Source organism: Rhinolophus ferrumequinum, chromosome 9 (assembly GCF_004115265.2).
Source record: "Rhinolophus ferrumequinum isolate MPI-CBG mRhiFer1 chromosome 9, mRhiFer1_v1.p, whole genome shotgun sequence".
Taxonomy (NCBI): Eukaryota; Metazoa; Chordata; class Mammalia; order Chiroptera; family Rhinolophidae; genus Rhinolophus; species Rhinolophus ferrumequinum.
The window spans coordinates 875,977-896,772 of NC_046292.1; the positions used below are offsets into that span (position 1 = coordinate 875,977).

General features: G+C 58.2%; 1 protein-coding gene across 2 annotated transcripts; it reads left to right on the forward strand.

The window, feature by feature from the left end:
- Positions 1 to 8,618: 8,618 nt before the first annotated feature.
- Positions 8,619 to 18,923, forward strand: GABRD (gamma-aminobutyric acid type A receptor subunit delta). Of its 2 annotated transcripts, none has more exons than XM_033115808.1 (9): positions 8,619 to 8,844; positions 14,163 to 14,275; positions 14,506 to 14,573; positions 14,680 to 14,900; positions 16,066 to 16,148; positions 16,589 to 16,726; positions 17,378 to 17,530; positions 17,730 to 17,941; positions 18,234 to 18,923. In XM_033115808.1, exons 1-9 carry the CDS (start codon positions 8,777 to 8,779, stop codon positions 18,531 to 18,533), a joined length of 1,356 nt encoding a protein of 451 aa, XP_032971699.1. In that variant the 5' UTR covers positions 8,619 to 8,776; the 3' UTR covers positions 18,534 to 18,923. The 2 variants fall into 2 exon arrangements, with proteins under 2 accessions (XP_032971699.1, XP_032971698.1); XM_033115807.1 differs by having other exon boundaries at positions 8,620 to 8,844; positions 17,375 to 17,530.
- Positions 18,924 to 20,796: the final 1,873 nt, after the last annotated feature.

Below are 20,796 nucleotides of genomic sequence, written 5' to 3' on the forward strand. Positions count from 1 at the left end.
TTAAAAAGGAATGAAATTCTGACACGCGCTACAACGTAAACTTTGAAGACTATGCTAAGTGAAATAAGCCAGTGGTAAAAGAACAAAGATTGTTTGATTTCACTCATGAGAGGTACATGGAGTAGTCACATTTACAGAGACAGAAAGTGGAATGCTGGTTGTCAGGAACTGGGGGTGGGGAGGTGAAGTGGGGAGTTAGTGTTTAGCGGGGACAGAGTTCCAGTTTGGAAAGATGGTAAGGTCTGGAGATGGTGGTGGTGATGGCACCGTGAGTGTGCTTAATGCCCCTGAACTGTGCACTTAAAAACGGTTAACATGATAAATTTTATGTGGGTATTACCACAATCAAAATTCTTCATGAGCTAAAATTTAAAATGTGGCATTGGCCACAAGTTCAAGAGCCCGTGCGGCTGGCTGGTGGATGCCATGTTGGAGAGTGCCGATATCAAATGTCCATCCTCCTCTACAAATGACAGCCCACCAATAGCCAGGAGCTCTCTTCACACCCAGATTGTTGTCCCTACTCGTCATTTCCCACGACAAGAAAACATACATAGCTTCTTGGGAAAATAATTTCAGACCTGAGGCAGAAAGCGCACCAGATGGTCCTGGAGCATCTTACCCACAGAAAGCAAGGGCGCTATCAAAAGTCGTAGCATGACATCAGAGCGCTCATTAGCCAACTGGGAGGGGCTCCTACCGGCCAAAGTAAGGACAACCCGAATATCTAAACAAAAAGAAACTACCGTGGCTTGAAGCACATCAGGTCTGTGAACATCCATGAGTTCATGCTTAAAATGGGATCCTCATTGGTCACTTTTGAAGGGTGCTAGGATGCTAAGTTCCTATTCCGGAAACTGGGGTAGCAGCCATGTGGGGCACCTCTCCCATCTCCTTCCTGAAAAGATTTGCGTTGAGCTGGGAGGAGGGCAGTTGTTTGAGGGAGCCTGCTCTCTTTCTGGGCAGCCCATGGCCAATGACTGACACGGCAGGGCCACAAGGGCCTGTCCATAGCCACCATCCCAGGTCTCTGATGGGCCACCTCTGCCCCAGAGTCCCTCCGTGCCCTCCACTGGGTTGGCCAAAATGTGGTCAGGTCTGCATGAAGGTTGGGCTGTCCCTGCCCAGTCCTGCTTCGTCCCACTTGTTGTCACTGCTGTCAGATCAGTGTCAGGTCAGAAGGCTTCTTCAGCCCAGTTCTTCTTCCTCCCCCTTGATCGTTCGCAGGCTCCAGCCCCGAGTAAATCGTTTGCATTCTGAATCCCATCGTGTGGTCTGTTTACTGGCATGCTCAGCCTGACCCAGCTGGCACCGGGAACGGTCTGATAAAGCAGATGGTCAGGTGGGATTTGTAACTGGGTCACTCAGTGCCCCGCTGGCCACAAGGAGCCCCTCCTGGGCGGTACAGTAAGTCCTCATGTAGCATTGTTGGTGGGATCTGTGACTTTAAACAAAACGACGTACAATAACGAAGCCAATGTCACCACCGTAGGCTAATTGATATAAACAGGAGTTAAGTCCCTTTGGCATCTCATCAATGTAACAAAATGATGTTGAGCGGAGTGATGTTATCTGAGGACCTGCTGTGTGTGGAAGCCCAGAACAGGTGGCAACAGCTGGTAAAACTTTTACCAACAATGGGAGAATGGAGGCTGGCACCACGGTTGAGAAGGAGGTGTGTTTGGGGAGGTGAAGGAGACGCCTGAGCTCAATGAGCGGAGTGACACCCGCAAGGGAGCCTGGGACGCTGGAGACAGTTAACAAAAAACTGAAGCTGGGGGTGAGGGCCAGAGCTTCCAGGTGGTTTGTAAAGAGGCCCTTACCTTTTTCTGTGAGAGAAAAGGAAAAGCTGGAACCTGGACGAGGGCTGACTAGTTGGACATGTTGAGCTTCAGAGATGATTGAATCTCAGTCGAGTAGATGGGCTGTGCCAAGGTCGGGGTCCTGGTTGGGAAAACCTTGACACTTGGGATGGGGGTATCTGGGTGGACGCCTCTGAACTTTTTGGCTCCCCACACTCTTCTGGAGGTTCAGAGCCTGCTGAGGTGACCCACCCTCCCCAGGAAGAGCTAGCACTCCCTTCTGTGGTCTCCAAACAAAGCAATAGACTCCCTTCCGGCACCTGCCCCCAGCCTGGCTCCTGGCTGCCAGGGTTGTAGCTGGGCAAAAGTTGCAGGGTCACCTGGTCAGATACATGAGCCCAAGTTACTGAACACGAGGGACTTAAGGACGATGGGACCTGAGAGATGGGAACAGATGAGGTGAGCCCTCGGACTGTCCCAGCTGATTGCCTGGACAAAGCTTCCAGGCCACTTGTGGGGGAGGGGGACCCAGCTGGAGCACAGGCTATAGATGGATTTCACCAAGATGAAAAACTTTCACTCTGCAACAGATACTGTTAGGAAAATGAAGAAGTAAGGCCCAGACTGGCAGAAAACTTTTGCTAACATATCCAACAAAGGACATCTACAATATACAAAGAACTCTCACAATTCAATACTAGGAAGACCAACAGTGTCATTGTTAACTAGTGTCGAAAGTTTTGTTTTTTTTTAATTTTTTTTTTTTAATTGGGGAATATTGGGGAACAGTGTGTTTTTCCAGGGCCCATCAGCTCCAAGTCATTGTCCTTCAATCTAGTTGTGGAGGGCGCAGCTCAGCTCCAAGTCTAGTCGCCATCTTCAATCTTTAGTAGCACGAGATGCAGCCCACCACCCCATGCGGGAATTGAACCGGCAACCTTGTTGTTGAGAGCTCGCGCTCTAACCAACTGAGCCATCCAGCTGCCCCTAGTGACGAACATTTTGAACAAATAAGTAAACACATAGAAAATGCCCAGGGACCTTATCCGTAAAGGAAATGTCCATCCAATTGACGAAGAGCTGCCCCCACACAGCTGCACGAATGGCCCACATTAGAGGCTTACAGTCAAGCACTGCAGAGGCGCGGGGACAATTCAGAGCCCCGTGCAGTGCTGGTAGGACTGGACTGCAAAATGGGGTAGCCATGCTGGCCAACGGACAGGCCGTCTCTTACAAAGGTCAACAGAGATTCTCCTTTACAGCCCTGTGATCCCACCTCTGGTATTTATTCAAAAGAAATGAGAACACGTGTCCACGTAAAGACTTGTTGCAAGACTTGTGGTTATTCCTAATAGCCCCAAACGGGGTCCAACCCAGGTGTCCGTCCGCAGGCAGTAGTTAAGCAAGCTATGGTGCAGCTGTACAAAGGAGTATGACCCAGCAATAAAAATAAGCCATGGGCCCACACAACAGTGTGGGTGAATCTCAGACATATTATGCCAATGAAAGAATTCAGACAGCACAGACTACTGCATCAGTCACCCATTGCTGCGTAACAAACTGCCACATAGTTATCTCACAGTTCTGTGGGCCAAGGTCTCCAGCTCCGCCTCTCACACAGCTGCCGTCAAGGTGTGGGCCAGGGCCGTCGTCACCATGAGGTTCAGTGGGGCAGGACCCACTGCCCAGCTCGCTCTGGCTGTGGTGGTGTCAGCTCCTGCCGTCTGTCGGACCGAGGCCTCGTCCCTCAGCTCCTTGCCCGGTGAGCCTCTTGCCACATCAGCTCATGACATGGCAGCTGGTCCATCAAAGTGGGCAAATGAGAGTCCAGCCAGGTCCAAGTCGCAGGCACTTACGAGCTGACCTTGGGAGTGACAACTCATTGCTTTGGACGTCACGTTGGAGTGAGTTGCTGGGTGTAGACCCCAGGCCCAGGCCCAGAGGCAGAGGTCACTGGAAGCCATTGGGGAAGGCTGCCTCCACCAATGTCACACTGTGAGATTCCACAGATAGGAGACTTCTGAAAAGGAGACCTAAAGGGACAGGAGGCGGACACCAGTGAGTACTAAGGACCAGGGCTGGGGGGAGCAGAGGACTGCAGAGGGCAGGAGGTGGCAAACATGGGCAATCTCGTGATTATGGTGGTGATTGTACAGCCCTACACACACGTCTCAGCACCGTCAAACTGTGTACTTGCAACTGGTGACATTTACTGTATGTGAATTATACTCCAAAATAACTGACTGAAAGTAAAATAAAATAAAACCTAGTCTCCAGGCCGCAACCCACTGGGAGGTGCATGAGCTGGCCCCTCCCGCCTCCTCTTCCTCCCCCACAGCCCATGGCCTTGCTTCTGTTTGAACTTGCCAGCTCATTGCTGCCCCAGGGCCTTTGCACTTTCCATTCTCTGCCTGGAACACATGCCTGGAGTCTTCTCAGGAGGGTTAAGCTGTAATTCAAGTGTTAGCTCACAGGTTACCTCACAGAAAAGTCTTCCTGACCACACTAAGTGCCGCCCCCCCAAAAAAACACAGTCATTATTTTGCTTAAGTTCCTTCCCATCTTGTCTTACATGGTGTCTTTTGTTTGTTTACTCGCAATTGTTTCTGTTCTCCCTTCTAGAAGGAGGGCGGGGCTTTTTTATATCTTATTCACACCCCACGTCTACATCAATCTCGGCACATAGTGGGGTGAATAATTCCATACATATTTGTTACATGAATACCGATCTGTGTGGAGGCCCTTCTTACGTTTACTAAATGTATTCAAAGATCAAGCCTGAAAAAGATAGCAGCAAACCTCTTGCTTTATTTCTCTGACAATCCACCCAGAGGACCAGAGAGGCTGAGGGGACCCACCGGGGGCCTTCCTCACAGAGGGGAAGAGGGGCAGGCCCCGCCCTCCGCAGAGGCCTTCCCAGGCTTTGTCTGTTGTCACTCAGTCGAGCTGGCATCTAAAGGAGAATGTTTTTCTCATTTGATCGACAGCCCTTTTGTCAGGAATTGTTCATTTGTGTTTCACATTTTCTATCCCATGAAAGAATTCAAACTGCCACTTAGAAAAACACAAACTATGAACATAGAATTCTGACTTCTCCACACGATGCGTGAGCAATTGTGCTTGGACGTTGTCTACTGAAATCGTGCAGAAAAAATCCTAGCAGTGGCCAAGCTCAGTGGTTCTCTGGGCCTTGATTACTAAAAACAGCAACAAACTCAGCCCATTCCGTCTGGTGAACTGCATCCTTTGTGGATGGAACCAGCCTGTGGGTCTCAGGCTGTTGCGAGTACTTCGTATTTTATCTTTTCTGCCAACTTCCCTCTGCTTCTCCAAATGAATGGATTCCATCTGAAAATCATAGGATTAATAATTATACTCCCAGCGCAAGAAAACTCTTCTCTGTGTCACTGCCATTTTCTCTATTTGGCGCATTTTCCGAGGAGAATAAAGCAACCTCACAAACCCATCGGCCAGGATTTTAAATTTAGCTGGAGCAGCTCCCCTCCCAGAGCCCTATGACTCACCTGTGCTCCAGGGGCTCATCCTGCTGCTGCCATGGACAGAGGCCAGCGCTAGCGCGGCCCTGGGTTTGGTGCCATCCCGTCCCATGTGCCGCAAGTGCCGGGCAAGGCAATTGCCCAGAGGAATGATGCAGAAAAGGCTGCACGCTGATGCTCTCAAGAACCGAGTGGGCGAGCAGACCACACTTTTGTGGCTTTCGCATTGCTGTTCACGGATGTGGGGACTCCGGGGATAAGGCGGCAGTGTCCATACCTCCCAGGGCCAAACACATGACGGTCTGCTCAGTGCCATATGGGAGGACATCATGCCTGCCTGCACTAAGTAGAAGGAAGCTGCAGCCGCTGCCCTGAGCCCGGAACCACAGGGTAACGTGCTACCTGAGGGAGAAGCCACCACGTTACATGACAGATAAGCACAAAGGAAGACCACGGACGAGTTTTACCAGATGGTCAGGGGTCAGATGCCTTAGGTTTGGAGTCCGAGCCTCATTTTTACCACTGTCCAAGGGTGGGTACCAGGCCCCCGGCCCGAGCTCTTGGGGTGCCAGGACAAGGGGGTGGGCTCGTCCAGGTACGTGGGTGCCGAACACTGACCTCATCTGAAACAGAGCCTTCTTATTGAGTTTGAAAATTTCTGCAAAATCACCCTTGGAAGATGAGGTGCTTCCCCCCCTCCAAATAAAAGGAATGAAATAAACATGGGGATAACATCCAGTGCTCTCCAGAGAGTGGAGGTAGTCTGAGACCCTGCAAGTCAGACTTGTTTTCAGTGAAAACGGCCTGTTGCTGTGATAGGGAGACTAAGATTCTTGCTTAGAGGTCAGCCTCCTGGGCTTTCATACCAGGAAACGAGTCGCTGCTCTCACGTTCTCCTCTTGCAAACAGACCAACCAAAGCCAGGAGAAATGACTTCCCAGGCCACACAGCCAGTTAGGAGCAGAGCTGGGCGTACCAGACCTGCTCGTGGAGCATTTCCAGAATGCTCAGAGGGAGAGGACGAGAAAGACGAGGCTCCCCTCCTCGCAGGTGTGGACGCCCCATCCATCAATCAATCGCAGGGCTCATCTCAGCGGGAGCCCAGCACTCAGGACCAGGCTCCTGTCTCCTGACCTGCGGTGGGGCTGTCCCAGTCGGCTTTCCCAGTAGCTGGAGCAAGTCTGGATGGAGCTGAAGATGAGGCCTGGAGACCAGCTGTTCACACATCAGTGAGAAGGGCCACAAACCATTAATAATTTTCAAAAAATCTGAGGAAGAAATAACGAAAACTCACATTCTTCAGATCTGAACCAAAACCAGTTAGGGACAATACAGAACTCGAATGAAACCTGTAGACTCTGGGGAAGAAATCAAGCCTTTGATTTAAGGTTAGTGAGTATCCCTGGGTGTTCCGGAGACGGAAGGCGACTGCTGGAGAAACCTGTGGCTGGTGGGCGGCATTGCGCGTCTAGGGGTCTGCAGGAGACGTCACCTCTTTCTCCACTCTGTTTGGAAACGTGCCTCTAGGTTCAAGGAAGAGGAGTCAGTTTGATGCCACCAAACAACAGAGGTATGGCTCAGAGGCCCATGCAGCAAACCGCTCTCCACGGAAAGGTCAAGATCAATTCCATGCCTCAGGGCACAGAGGGGAGTGAAGACAATAACCTGAGCTCATTGAATCAAGTAGTTCAAGGTCAACACTTCTTCTCAGAGGTTATTTGCACCTGGATCGTCTCAGTAGCTGAAGGAATGTGACAGTAAGCCCAGCTACAGTACTGGGACAGACACCTGGACCAGCACAGAGACCTGGCCTCACTGCTCCGCCCCAAACCTCCAGAGTGAAAAGCAGGAGGCAGAGCTCTCTGCGGGGGCCACGCTAACCACACCCACTGGGTGGGCTTTTGGAGACAGCCTGTGTGTTTTCCTGCATGTGTTATATACTTAGTATATGCCAGAGGCTTAGACACAAGGGTTGCTACGAAGAAGCAGGTGGGGGGAGGGGTGGGGACAATAAAAATAATCCTGTGGACAACTTTTCACCAGTTGACTCAAATCTCTCCGCAAGCCCATGCACACAGACAAATGGCAATGAGGCCACGGGGCCCCAGGCTTGTCCAGGCGCACCCAGATATGCAGCGTGTGGACAGCTGGAGGTCAGGGCTTCCCAACCAAGAGGGCCCACTGCAGCAGGGGCCGGGGAGGACACTCCAAGGGAGGCATTTACGCTGAGGCCCGACTGGCTCCCTAGAGCCTGTTCCTGGCTTTGGGAAAGACAGCTGGGACCAGCCCTCCCTTCAGTTCTGGGCACTCAGGATCGGGATGCAAATTTCCAGCAGCAAAGCCCTGTCTACACCTCCCGCCACCTGCCCCTGCTCTGTCCAGTGTCCAGTCAACACAGGGGACTTAGCCCACCCCACAACGAGTTTGCCGGTTTTCAAGTGTTTTCATGAGAAGTGAACTTTCTGTTGTCAGCTGATATCAAGTCCAGAGTGAAGAAACGAGACCGGACAACGTTTAAAGTTTGTGACCAGCTTTTTGGGGGCAAACTGCTGCAGAATTTTACGTTGGAGAGAATTAAAATAGAAAATGGCAACGCCTTAGCTTTCTCAGCTCCTGGAGGGCAGATGTCCTCGTGAGCAGAGCCCAGCCATCTGCGTTGCCCTTTAAGGGGCTGTGGATAGGCGTGGCCGAGCCTGGCCGGGCCAGGCAGAGAAGTCACCGTACTCCGTCCGTCCGTGGCCAGAGCGAGGTTGTGAGCACAGAACCCCGCTAGCGAGCAGCGACAGCGCCCACCCCCTTTTCTCTCGCCCTTCACCAGAACTGCTCGTGAAGCACAGTCCTCTGGTTTGTGTGAGGGTTTTGGAAGGAGTTGCTGGCGGGGGTCTCTCCCAATAGAAAGCAAAGGCTGCAGGGACGCTGGCACCCTCCTTGGTCCCTCCCGCGCTTGCGAACCAGCTCCCTGGCACCTCTGAGCTCCACAAACAGCCCCGGGCAAACTCGAGGACTAGGTTGTGTGCGCGCCCACAAAGGTCTGCAGACGCCCGGCGGGGCAACGGGCTGCTGCGCCCCCGCGGGTCGAGCACCTGGGTCGCCTCCCGCGCAGTCGCGCAGAGGGACCCGTCAGCGGCCGGCAAGGGCAGCGGTGGTGGGATGGGGAGTTCCAAACCCCTGGCCCGGAAGCACGCCTGCGAGGGATGGGGCTCGGCTAGGCTGGGCGGCTCGGGCTGGAGGGGGCGGCGCTCGTGGCTCGGGGGCGGGAGGAATCGGCGGGCTCCGGAGTGGGGTGGGCGGGGCGGCAGGTGGGGCGGCTCCGGGCTCCGCGCTCTGCGCTCCTCCGCCCTCGCGCCCGCGTCTCGCGCCCTCCCGCTCCCTCCCGCCTGTGCCGCCGCCGCGGCCGCGGGAGAAGCAACTTCGCGAGCGCCCGCGACCGGCCGGACCCCGGCGCCGCGGCCGTCCAGCGCCGAGAGGCCCAAGGCCATGGACACGCTGGCTTGGCTGCTGACCCTGCTCGTCCTGCTCTGCGCGCAGCAGCATCGCGGCACCAGGTGAGCGAGCGCGGGGTCCGCGCTGCGCGGAGGCCGAGACTGGGCTGCTGGGATGGAGCCGGGCGCGAACCCCCGGCTTCATTACCCCGTGTTTGCCCCCATCCCGTTCCCTCCGTGTTTGCATCCCCTTCCAGTTCCGCCGTGTCTGTCCCCCGCTTACCCCGGTGTTTACCCCCAGGTTCCGCCCGTGTCTGCCCCCACCTGCCCCCCTCCCCCGCCAGGACTACCCCCTACTCGGTCTCCCGGCGCGGGTCCTCCTCTCCGGACCCTGCCTCCCGCCGCCCCTCCGCCCGGGTGCTGTCCGCCGTCCCGGTGCTGAACCGGCGCCTCGGGGTGGAACGAGGGCGTCGGAGCTGCTCCCAATTCTCCCCGAGCCCCGGAGCGCGTGGCGAGCTCCAGGTCCTTGGCCCCAGCTGGCACTTGGCCGGTCCCTAGCTGGCGGGTGCCCTACCAGGCGCGGGCTGCGCGCTCTGCAGGCAGGAGCTGCCGGCTGGATGAAGGGAGAGATCCTGAGAACGGGGGAGGAGGCTGCTGCCTTTCCCGTTTGAGCGCGCAGATCTGGGTGGACAAGAAGGCGCGTCCTCACCGCCGTGTGTTTGTGAAGAGTGCGGGACCAGGATGCGGTGCGGTCTCCTTTCAGGGGCCATTTCAAATGGCCTCTACTGAGCTCCGGAGTATGCAGGTGGGAGGGAGCCAGGTGCCCCTGGCAGCTGGAAAGAGGAGGATTTCTTTCTAACCCCCAGGAGGGGACGAGAGCCCTGAGTCCCAGAGAGGAAGAGGGTAAGAAGGGAGGCCTCCCTGGCCACGACTCCCTCATCTTGATTTCCAGGGGCCAGCATCACCCCAGTGCACTTTGCTCCTCTCTGGGGGCTTGAAATGGGCTCCGGCTTGCCTGGAGCCCTGAACACTGAGCCTGGCCACCTTCCATGGGAGTTGTGTTTGTGTGTGGGGGGGCTTTTTGAAAATCACCTTGGTGCAAAGGCTCTGCAGAGAAACCAGAGCGAAGGCGGCCGTCTCCCTCGTCCCAGGTGTCATGTCAGCCCGCTGAGGTCAGAGACTTGAGGGGCGGAAGTGGTTGAACACAAGCTGTGTTGGCTGTAAGCACACGGGCAGCACGTACTTGTGAGTGGGGGAATGTGGTCAGTTTCCTTGTTGGGGTGGGGGTGGGGGTGGGGCCAAAGCCAGGAAGGCTTGTCCGGCTGTGGAGTGGCCATCCGGCCGGAGATCGGAGATCATGGCCAGTGCAGATGTGACCCGTCCTTGGTGACTGTGCTGTTTCATCACGCCCCACGGGCCTTTCTCCTTCCTCCTTTCCTACTTCACTGCACCAGGAAGGTCAAAGCTTTGAGGCGTGGCTGTAGACTGGGGATAAGCTGCTGTCTCCAGCCCACGGCCATGGCCACACAATTCTGAAATCCAAGCCGCTCTGAACCCCAACATCTTAGCCCAAGTTTGCCTCCAAAACTCACTTGGCAGGAAAGCCTGTCCCGCTCTGATATGAGGCTCATTTGTCTTTATTCATGCTATTTCCGGGCATATTTATACATATCCTGCTGGGAAATTCTCCAGACACCCCCAAGTCTGCACGTGCACCATGTCTCGCCTTTCTAAAATATGAAACATTTGGACTCCGACCCCCATCTGGCTCCTGGGTGTTTTTGGTGAGGGATGTGCCTGTGTGTCTGGCCCCAGCTGGATAAGGGCCTCAGGCTTTGTGGCCTTGCGGGTGACCTTGAGACAGAGCGGTGCTGTCATTTGGGTCCTTTCCATGAGCTTCTGTGTCCGTCCACCACAGAAACCAGGACTGCACCCCTTGCCCCTCGCTGTCCGGGCCCTCACCCCTGCAGCAGTGTGGGAGGGCAGTGGGGCTAACGGGAGGGGCCTGTTCCAGAGCCCAGGCGTCCTGGTGGGAGAGGCTGGGAGGGATGAGAACTAGCATGGTCGTGGGGTGGAGGCCATGTCTTCCCCGAGTCTGAAGACCCACTCACGCAGTGGGCACCAAGCTCGCCAGCTGCATGCTGAGTGGGTGGCCTTCCCTGGCTGCTGGCACCTCCGTCTCCCTGGCGAAGCTGTGCCTGCATGCCAGCTCACCGAGCACTCGTCACGGTGTTTCTCTTTGCCTTGGTAACTGAGGTGCCAGCGGGGCTGGTGTTGCTCTAAACACAGCCGTCAGGGATCCGTGGGCTTGTGTGCGTGGTGGAGGGGCCCTCGGTGGGAGGAGCACCGTGCTGCCTTGCTCAGCCTCCCACCTTCCCCTTCTGTCCCCAGGGGCACAGACAAGTGTCAGGTGGGGTTGTTCCTGGGTGGGGCCCAGAGAGGGAGGGAGGCCTGCTGACACCTGAGCTGCCTGTGGAGTCGTGGCGGTTGCTCTACCTCAGCAGTTTGAGCCTGGCGTGTGTCCCCAATGGAAGCCCCAACCCTAGGCCACCGCTGGGTCCCAGGCCAGCAGATGAGTCAGGAGCTCTGTTCGGAGGAGCTGGTCAGAGTCCCCACACTCTCACTTCATCCTGAGCGCCCCCCACTGGGAGCCGACCCCCCCCCCCTTAACTCTAGCCCTGAACGCCAGCCATCATGGAGCACGTGTTCCTTGGCACTCTGGCCTTTCACATCTCTTTTCACTGGAAGACACGGGCCCTGTCCTAGGTGATAAGTGACATCAGGGGGCAGCCTGTTCCCTCCCCCCCAGGTGGCAGAGGCTAAGAACTCTACTAGCAGCTTGCCACTTCCAGGTGAGCTTTACAGTGGGGGGCTTGTCCCAGGCTTTGCCCTCGTGTCCCCAGTGGACCTGGGACCAGGGTGGGAGAGGGGATCACCCACCACTCTGATGCCCAGGGAGGACGGTGTCTCCGGACGACCTCGTTCCAGGCTGCCACTGCCGCAGGATGACAGCTGGGCCAGTCCAAAAATAAAGCCTATTTCAAATCCCTTTACATCCGACCTTCAGGGTGACCTCTATTTGCATTTTTAATTGTGCTTTGCTGGGGGCCAGGACTTCATTTAATTCCTTCTTATACTGTGTTACAAAGTGCCGGCCCTCCCCACCCTGGGCTGGGCCATAGTCTGGGAGAACCAAGGGGGTCCGATGGGATAGATGGGGGTCTGCAAGTTTCATGAGCTAAGGAACTTCTGGTTCAAAGGAAAGCTTCCTCAAAAGGCCGTGCATGAAACAGATGAGGCTGCTGCTGCTCCCAACTCAGGCAGCCCTGAGGGCTCCTGAAGCCCACTGAGACTGCAGGGTAAGGGTCCCATTTCCACGTCAGGCTGCACCTGGAGGCTCTGCCGCAGTCGGCAGTGGGACTGGCCCACCCACTGTTACTCCAGCCCTTAAGCCAGCAACCCGAGGCCCCCTGGTGGCACCCAGTTTGGGACAGGCCCCTTGCTTTCTCAGGAGTGTGGGCTCCCTCCACCTCCCTCCGCTGCGCTGTCAAGCCCAGCTCACCTGCGCTCACTCACTCCCCCATGCATGTCCTTCTCCCACCAGAAGCATGGTTTTGAAAGGGTCCAATCACGCAGCTCCTGGCCCAGAGCCCTGGTGTACTTGTTAACCCTGGATGAGCCCATGGGGGCTTGCCAAGACGGCGGTGGTGGCTGGAAGGGGGATGAGTGGACACAGGCTGGAATGAAGCCTTGGTTGGGCCTGGAGGCGCAGGGGCCAGAAGATGGCCGGAGCTGGAGACGTGGGTGTGGGAAGCAGAGGGCCCACGCGCGGCGCTGAGACAGGGGCTGGACACAGAGGCTGGACGCGGGGCCTCAGCTTGGCTGTGCTGACGTGCCGGACATGGTCCAGCCGCAGTTGACAAGGAGACAGTCAGTCCCTGAGGAAGCAGGAGGCCAGGGGAACCTGCGGTGTGGCTCGCACCGTTGGGAGGGGAGGAACGGCCAGCTAGCAGCACACTGGAAGCTGAGAAGGGACGGTGGGCTTCTAGCTGTGGCCAGAAGGGCCAAGAATGGCACCTAGGTACGTGGCCACAGCTAACGTCAGCGTGTCTGTCTCCAGGCAGAGACCCATGGCCTCAGGGCTCCTGGAAGCCCTGGATCCAGATCCTGGCTCAGGCCAGACTTGGGGCCCAAGGTGACCTTGTCAGGATATATGACTCAGAGAATAACAAGAGGATTATTCCTGAATGCACCTCATTCCAGGCTCAAATTCAGGAGACGTGGTGGTCCACTGTGGTGGTCCCGGAGGCGGGGTGTGAGTTGCTTGTGGCAGCTGTAACAAGTGACCACACACTGGGGGCCTAAAACACCACCAATGTGCTCTCCAGCAATTCTGGAGGCTGAAGTCCGAGATCAAGTGTTGGTAGGTTGGTCCTTCTGAGGCTGAGGGAGAATCCGGTCCGGCCTTCCCAGCTTTGGTGCCCTGAGTCCAGCGTCTGCCCCATCGTCACACGGCCTTCTCCCCACGCATCTGTTTTCTGTTCTTAGAAGGATCTCAGTTGTTGCATTTGGGGCCCCCTAATTCAGCATGACCTCATCTTAACTAATTACAGCAGTGAATAGCTATCCTATTTCCAAATAAAGTCCCATTCTGAGGTTCTGGGTGGACATGAGTTTTGGGGGTCTCTGTTCACCCCAGGCCAGGGGAGCAGAAGGAGGGTGGCCAGGTGGAACTGCTGGGGAGCTCAGTGCTTCTGGCAGTCCCGGTGTGTGGGCCACAGATACCTGCCATGTGTGAACACCCCCATGGCCCTGCCAGGCTGTCAGTGGGATTGTCCTGCCACCAGCAGGCACAGCTCCCAGCTTCTCTGGGGTCAGAAACACATGGCCATTTCGGGACGTGTGGGGCCAGGCCTGGGCTTGCTTGGGAATGGACAGAACAGGAGGCTGGCTGCAGCCTCCCGTGGGCTGGCTCTGGGTCAGGTTTGGGACCTCACCTAGTCTCTCCTCCTCGGCCCTCAGCCTCCTGGTCACACATCTTTTCTTCCAAGTCCCCTCCTGTGGGACACTTCCTCCTCAGAGGCTGAAATGGAGGCCACGTGCCCTTGTTGGGGTCCTCTGAGGCCTATCCTATCAGGGCCTTTAATGTGGGGGCTTTGGAGCTGGCTGCCTCTATGGGCCAGTTGTGGAGAGAGCCTGGGGTGCCGCCTGACCTGGGAAAGCCTCCCCCAGGCCATGTGGGTGAGCAGAGGCTGGTGGAAGAGACAAAGGGCCCCTCCTAGGCTCCCTGTTCCCCATGAGTCCCGGCCTGGAGGGGCTCTCACAGTGGTCGGCCCTGTCCACCATGGCCTAGGTGCCCAGGGCAGAGCTCCAGCCCCAAGAAGGGACCCAGGCTCTGTCCCTGGCGGCCTGCCTGTGACCAGTGGTCTTTGTGCTTCCAGAGCGATGACTGACATTGGGGACTACGTGGGCTCCAACCTGGAGATATCCTGGCTCCCCAACCTGGACGGCCTCGTGGAGGGCTACGCCCGCAACTTCCGGCCAGGCATCGGAGGTGAGCGCGGCGGCCAGCTGGGGCCCTGGGCCCAGCTGTGGGTGTGAGTCCCCAGGCTCTGGGCTGGCTCCCCTGAGGGGTGAACAGGCCTCCAGCGCCAGGCCCTAGGGACGCAGCTGGGACCCCTGTCCTCCGAGGCCTCATGCAGACTTGCACTGAGCCCACCCTCCCTGCAAAACCCTGGCGCTCCCCATCCTGCCTCAGGCCGCAGCCCCACCCCCTCTTCACAGGTCCGCCTGTGAACGTGGCACTTGCCATTGAGGTGGCCAGCATTGACCACATCTCAGAGGTGAACATGGTAGGTGCCGCTGGCCTCTGCCCCACCCCCAGCCCCCTGCGTGTGCCCCTGGGACGGAGCAGGCTGACGGCAGGACCCCTCTCGCCGCCCCCTCCCGCCCCCGCAGGAGTACACCATGACGGTGTTTCTGCACCAGAGCTGGCGGGACAGCAGACTGTCCTACAACCACACCAACGAGACCCTGGGCCTGGACAGCCGCTTCGTGGACAAGCTCTGGCTTCCCGACACCTTCATCGTGAACGCCAAGTCCGCCTGGTTCCACGACGTGACCGTGGAGAACAAGCTCATCCGGCTGCAGCCAGACGGGGTGATCCTGTACAGCATTCGGTGAGCCCCACCTGTGGCCCAGGGGTGCTGGGGGGGGTCCTGTACAGCATCTGGTGAGCTCCGCCCCCGCCCAGGGGGTTGGGGGCTGTTTACACACGACCTCTCTGTCCGCAGAGGTTGCCCGCCCACGGGAAGCTGGCAGGTGTAGCTTTTGGTTAGCACGGAGCCCTTCTGCTTTTCAAATTGGGGTGAAATTCACATAACAGAATCAGCCATTTAAAAATGAATAATCAGTGGCATTTGGCACATTCACAATGCTGTGCAAACATCACCTCTATCTAGTTCCAAACCATTTCATTCCCGGAAAAGGAGACCCTGCACCCGCTAAGCAGTCACTCCCCCCACCCGCCCCTGAAACCACCAATCTGCTTTCTGTCGCTGTGGATTTGCCTGTTCCGACACTTTGTATAAAGTGAATCATATGCTCTCTGTCACCTCTCTGTCACCTCTCCGTCCCCCTTCCTTCACTGCGCATTGTGCCTTTAAGGCTGATCCACTTGCACCACTGGTGAGAATCTCATTCCTTTTCTGGCTGAGTGACATCCCACACGTGGGTCCAGCACCGCTTCTCTGTCCACTCGTCCATCAGCGGATGCTGGGCTGTGTCACCTTCTGGCGATTGTGAGCTGTGCTGCTGTGAACACGTGTGTTCGTATCTTTGAACATGTGTTTTCCAACACGTGCCTTTTAAAAATGGAATTAATTGCCAACATTTTGAAAATCAGGTTTAAATTCTACAGGAATCTAAATTCTACTGGAAAGTCAGCATGCTTGGTAGCCAGGGCTTTGCACACGCTGCAGGGTCAGTGGGACGGCCTGGGGGCTCCCCGGGGGCTGGCGGGGGGGGGGGAGCTCAGGCTGGACCCACCTTCTAGACCGGGCTTAGCCACACAGTCCAGCATTTTGAAGGATGCAGAAAGTGAATGAAACCCAGTCTTTGATTCCTGAAAGAAGACCCACAAATACCTGTAAAGTTTTCAGTTTCCACCCAGAAGCTGGCGCCCTGCCCTTGGAGCCTTTGTACCAGGCAGTGAGGTGTTACTGCCATGGCAGGCGGGGCCCCTCTGGGTGGTGCAGGGGCATCTCTGTCTGTCGGGTCAGGGGGTCCGCCAGCTCCGGGGGCTGGCATCGCCCCTGGGGAGCTCACTGGCCCGTTGTCTGACAGGATCACCTCCACGGTGGCCTGTGACATGGATCTGGCCAAGTACCCCATGGATGAGCAGGAGTGCATGCTGCACCTGGAGAGCTGTGAGTGCCACTCAGGCTGGGATGGGCTCTGCTTGGCCAGTCATGCTGGCTTCTCCGGGGAATTTGGTGTGGAAGGCAGGGGACTCCCACTGTCAGGGGCACACACAGTTGGCCTGGCTCCAGGGCACGGGGCGTCCATGGAGCGAGGAGCCTGGCAGGAAGAGAAGGCTTTATAAGGCCTGAGCAGCCTGGCCTGCCTCCCAGGGGTCAGTGCCCCGCCAGGGACAGCGGGCTTTGGAGCCCAGACAAGGCATGTAGCTACATCTTTGGGCCAGGATGGCAGCCCCTGGGGGTCACCCAGCGATTCTGGCCCCGTCCACCTCCCGAGGTGCCAGGTGTAGCCACTGTTTCAGGCCTCCCCATGGGCAGGGTGTTCCTGCCGCGGGCTGCCGGGGGTGGAGGGCACTGGGCTCTGCTACCCATCGTGGGCTCTCCTGCAGACGGCTACTCATCCGAGGACATCGTCTACTACTGGTCTGAAAACCAGGAGCAGATCCACGGGCTAGACAAGCTGCAGCTGGCCCAGTTCACCATCACCAGCTACCGCTTCACCACGGAGCTGATGAACTTCAAACTGGGTAACGTGGCCTCTGCGGCCTCTTCCTGCGAGCCCAGCTGGTGGCGTCCCCGTGCATTTAGCTCAGCCACTAGTGGCTCTGAGGGCCCCCGAGGGAGCAGCTGAAACATGGCTGTTGGGTATGGGATGAGCTACGGTGAGGGCAGATGTCCTCCATCCTGTTCCTTGGTCTTTTGCGGCTTCCCAGGGCTAGCAGCACTCTGGGTTTGGGCGGAACCTGAGGAAGGCGGGGCGCTCCCTGAGCCCCAGGACTGCAGGGGCTCAGGGGCCAAGCCTCGGGGGCTGCCTTGTGTGCTGGCCCCTCCTGCCTGCTCATTGGCTCTTTCCTTGAGCTTGGCTGTGCGTGGAGCAGGGCCAGGAGAGGAGGAGGCGGGCCGACCCCACAGCTGGGAGGGTCCCTCTGGGCCAGCGAGCAACACTGAACTCTTTCTCTTTTTCTTCCTCTGGGAGGCTGTGTGGAAGGGCCAGTCTGTCCCCTAAGACCAGGCCCAGGGGGGGCGAGACCCCTGGCCCACCAGGCTGTGGGGGAGGTGCAGATGGCGGAGGACTGGGGTCTTCCTTCCTTCTGAGGCTGGCAGTGGCCCGAGGGCTCTAGTGTGTGGCGGTGGGGCAGGGACAGTGCTGGGCGCTGACAGGGTGACCCCTGCAGCGGGCCAGTTCCCGCGGCTCAGCCTACACTTCCATCTCCGGAGGAATCGGGGCGTCTACATCATCCAGTCCTACATGCCCTCCGTCCTCCTGGTTGCCATGTCCTGGGTCTCCTTCTGGATCAGTCAGGCAGCGGTGCCTGCCAGGGTGTCTCTAGGTACGGGCCTCGCCTCTCCTCTGAGGGAGCTGGTGGAAGGGCGGGGGTCCGGGAGCCATGAGCCCAGGCCTTGTCCCCGGCTCCTCGAGCTGGCTGTCCCGGGGCTGTGGCGCCCGGGCCGGGCCTGGTCTGAGGAGCCTGACCTGCACCCGGGCTGGGCTGCGGTAGGGTGATGAGATGGCACCGCCGTTCCCACCAGGGATCACCACCGTGCTGACAATGACCACACTGATGGTCAGTGCCCGCTCCTCCCTCCCACGGGCGTCGGCCATCAAGGCGCTGGACGTGTACTTCTGGATCTGCTATGTGTTTGTGTTTGCCGCACTGGTGGAGTATGCCTTCGCCCACTTTAATGCCGACTACCGGAAGAAGCAAAAGGCCAAGGTCAAGGTCACAGAGCAGCGGGCGGAGGTGAGGCTGGGCCAGGCTGGCTCTCTTGTGCTCTGAGCCAAGGACAGCCCCCACCCCCAACACACACACACCTGGCTCAGGGAGGAGGCAGCCACATTTTCCTGGGCCCAGCCTGGAACCCTCTGCCGACTGCTCTGGGATGTTCCTTGAAGGCTGTGGGCTCCAGGGGAGCAGGCTCGGATACCCCAGCTCCAGCCTGCTGCAGGTCATGGCTGGCCTGGGTGGGGAGTCCTGTGTGGCAGCCCCTGGTCACCCTGGGCTCAATCCTGCTTCCTCCTCACCCCTGGGGCAGGTGGACGTGAAGAATGCCATTGTCCTCTTCTCCCTCTCGGCTGCCGGTGTCTCCCAGGAGCTGGCAGTGTCCCGCCGGCCGTGTCGCGTGGCTGGGAACCTCATGGGCTCCTACAGGTCGGTGGAGGTGGAGTCGGGGGACACAGAGAAGCAGGGGGCAGCGCGCTTGGGGGGCCAGGGAGGCCTCCGCGCACTCTTCAAGCCCATTGATGCGGACACCATTGACATCTATGCCCGTGCCGTGTTCCCTGCGGCGTTTGCAGCTGTCAATGTCATCTACTGGGCAGCCTACGCCATGTGAGGCCAGGCGTCCTGCTGCCCAAACATCTGGGGACAAAGGCTCCTCGGATTGACCTGTCCGCTCTGTGTGTTTCAAAGTGGGGACAACAAGGAGTCACAAAAAACAAGAGGAAAGCTGCAGCCACCCTGAGCCCCCGGGCTCTGTCCCCACCCTTGCCTGGACACCACCCAGGAGCCCTTCCACATGTCCCTCCTGCGGATGCCCGGCCTGGCTCCTCCTTCCCAGTGGCAGAGCCAGCCTGACCCTGAGGTGGAGCCAGGTGGGCGCAGGGCCCTTGGAGACTCGGCACTCAACTTGGAAAAGGATCCTGGCACTCGGACTTTGCTCTGTGGGGTTGGACCAGGGAGCGGGAAGAGGCTGGGTGTGGACGAGCTCACTGCCTTGGTGAGATGGTGGAGAGGGTGGTCGTGGGCCTTTGTACCAGCATGAAATAAAGCCAAGCCTTCAGCCACGGTGATGTTCACTGTCACAACAGCTGGATTGTGGCCTCTCCCGGTACCTAGAGAGCTCTCCTCCAGCCGTGGTCTCCGTGAGCTCGGGACACAGGGACTTGGAGACAGACGTGAGGACAGAGTGCCTCTGGGCGGTGTCCAGGAGGCTGAGCCAGGTGGCCACATTGGGGGCATCAGGGGGAGGGGCAGGGAGCAGGGGCCCTCGAGGAGTCTCCATCCCTCCCTGGTCTCTTGGTCCCATGGCCAGGGTGCCACTATGGTGCCTTCTCTGATGTGGTGGTAAGAGAATAGAGGCCATCAAGTCCCTGCAAACACCCTCCATCCCCTTCCCACCTCTGTTGCTACCTTGGAGGTGGGGTGACAAGATTGCAGTTTGACAGCCGTTGGCCGCTGGACACCAGACAGGCAGCTCTTAACAAGGGGGTCTGATTTTCCCGTCAGTACCCTCAGAAGAAGCAGGAGTGCAATTAGCAGCTGCGAGGGCTGCTGTGTGCTGCGGGGCTGGGAATGCCGGTGCCTATGGGTGAGGTGCCCTGCTGTGGTTAGGGTGGCAGCTGGGCCACGGCCCCGCTGACCCCATGGCGCCCCTGCAGCGGGACCCCACCCCAAGCCACCTTGATGGGAGCATGCTGGTGACTGGGTATGAATCAGAAAGGGAGGCCTGCTGGTCCATCTGCCCTCAGGTGGCACAAGCTGCCCAGGGGACCCCAGTGTCCCTAGGCCATAGGGCAAGATCCTGAAGAACACTCACCCACCGGCAGTGCCCAGCTGGCAGTGACCACTGACATCCAGGGACACAGGGCCCGGCTGCTTTCCAAAGGACCAGGCCGTGTCCCAGGGCAGAGGAGGGCATTGGCCGCCTGCCCAAACCTTGGACTGGAGCCCACCCCCTCCACGTGTAGCCCCAGCCCCAGCTCGAAGGCCCCTGCCGCCTAAGGACCCCTCCTCACACCCTGCTGTCCCTTTAGGCTACTGCTCTAAGGGACCTGGCTGCAGGTCATGCCGGGGGTGAGACGGACCCGCGGGCAGGGCCTCCAGGCTGCAGTGTGACCAGGAGCTAGGAGTGAGCAGACAGCAGGTGGCCGAGGAACAGCCAAGGCTCCAGGCCACCTTCCGGTAGCAGGGGTGACCGGCCAAGCCCAGACAGCTACACGGACAGGACAGACAGACAAGGACAGTGTGCCGGGAGAAGTGACCCCCTCCCTTCCCCCACCTCAGCACCCTTCCCTTTGTGTGACCCTGGGCATGGTCCCTGCCCCCTCCTCCCTGGAACATGGAGAGTTGCCCTGGGGGTGGGGCGGCTCACTGAAGCTACCAGGCTGGGTCCAAGACTGTGGTAGCACCCCTTACCCCCGGGGGCACCCAGGCTCCTGCCCTAAGGCCCAGCCTGTTACCCAGGCCTCAGGGTACGTGCAGGTGGGTTCAAAGTTCACGGAGCTGCTGGGCTCACCTGGGAGCAGAGGTCAGGCCATCTCCCCTCTGCTGCCAGGACCCTGTGCCCAGCGCCCGCCCCCCCCCACGCCTGCCCCAGGCTTGCAGGCTGCCCCCTTTCTGCCTTGTGCCCACAAGGAGCTATTTAAAGCCGGCTTTGTGCTGCCTCAGGCACCCACGCAGCGAGGCCCACCCGGGCAGGAGCCTGCGCCTGATTCTGCTGCCAGCAATCACTCCCTCCAGCCTGCAGGCCGCTATTTCTGCCGCGTATTTACAGGGCAGGAAAAAGGGACGGGAAGAAGGGCTGCTTTTAAACACTGTTCTATTCTCGTGTTGATGACACGAGCAGATTGAAGGCTAGGCAGATCAAGGTTTGCAGC

Coding starts and splice junctions, on each gene's coding strand:
- GABRD (XM_033115807.1), top strand. CDS start 8,777: ATGGACACGCTGGCTTGGCTGCTGACCCTGCTCGTCCTGCTCTGCGCG. Junction 16,149..16,588: donor CATGCTGCACCTGGAGAGCT/GTGAGTGCCACT, acceptor GCTCTCCTGCAG/ACGGCTACTCATCCGAGGAC. Junction 16,727..17,374: donor GCTGATGAACTTCAAACTGG/GTAACGTGGCCT, acceptor TGACCCCTGCAG/CGGGCCAGTTCCCGCGGCTC.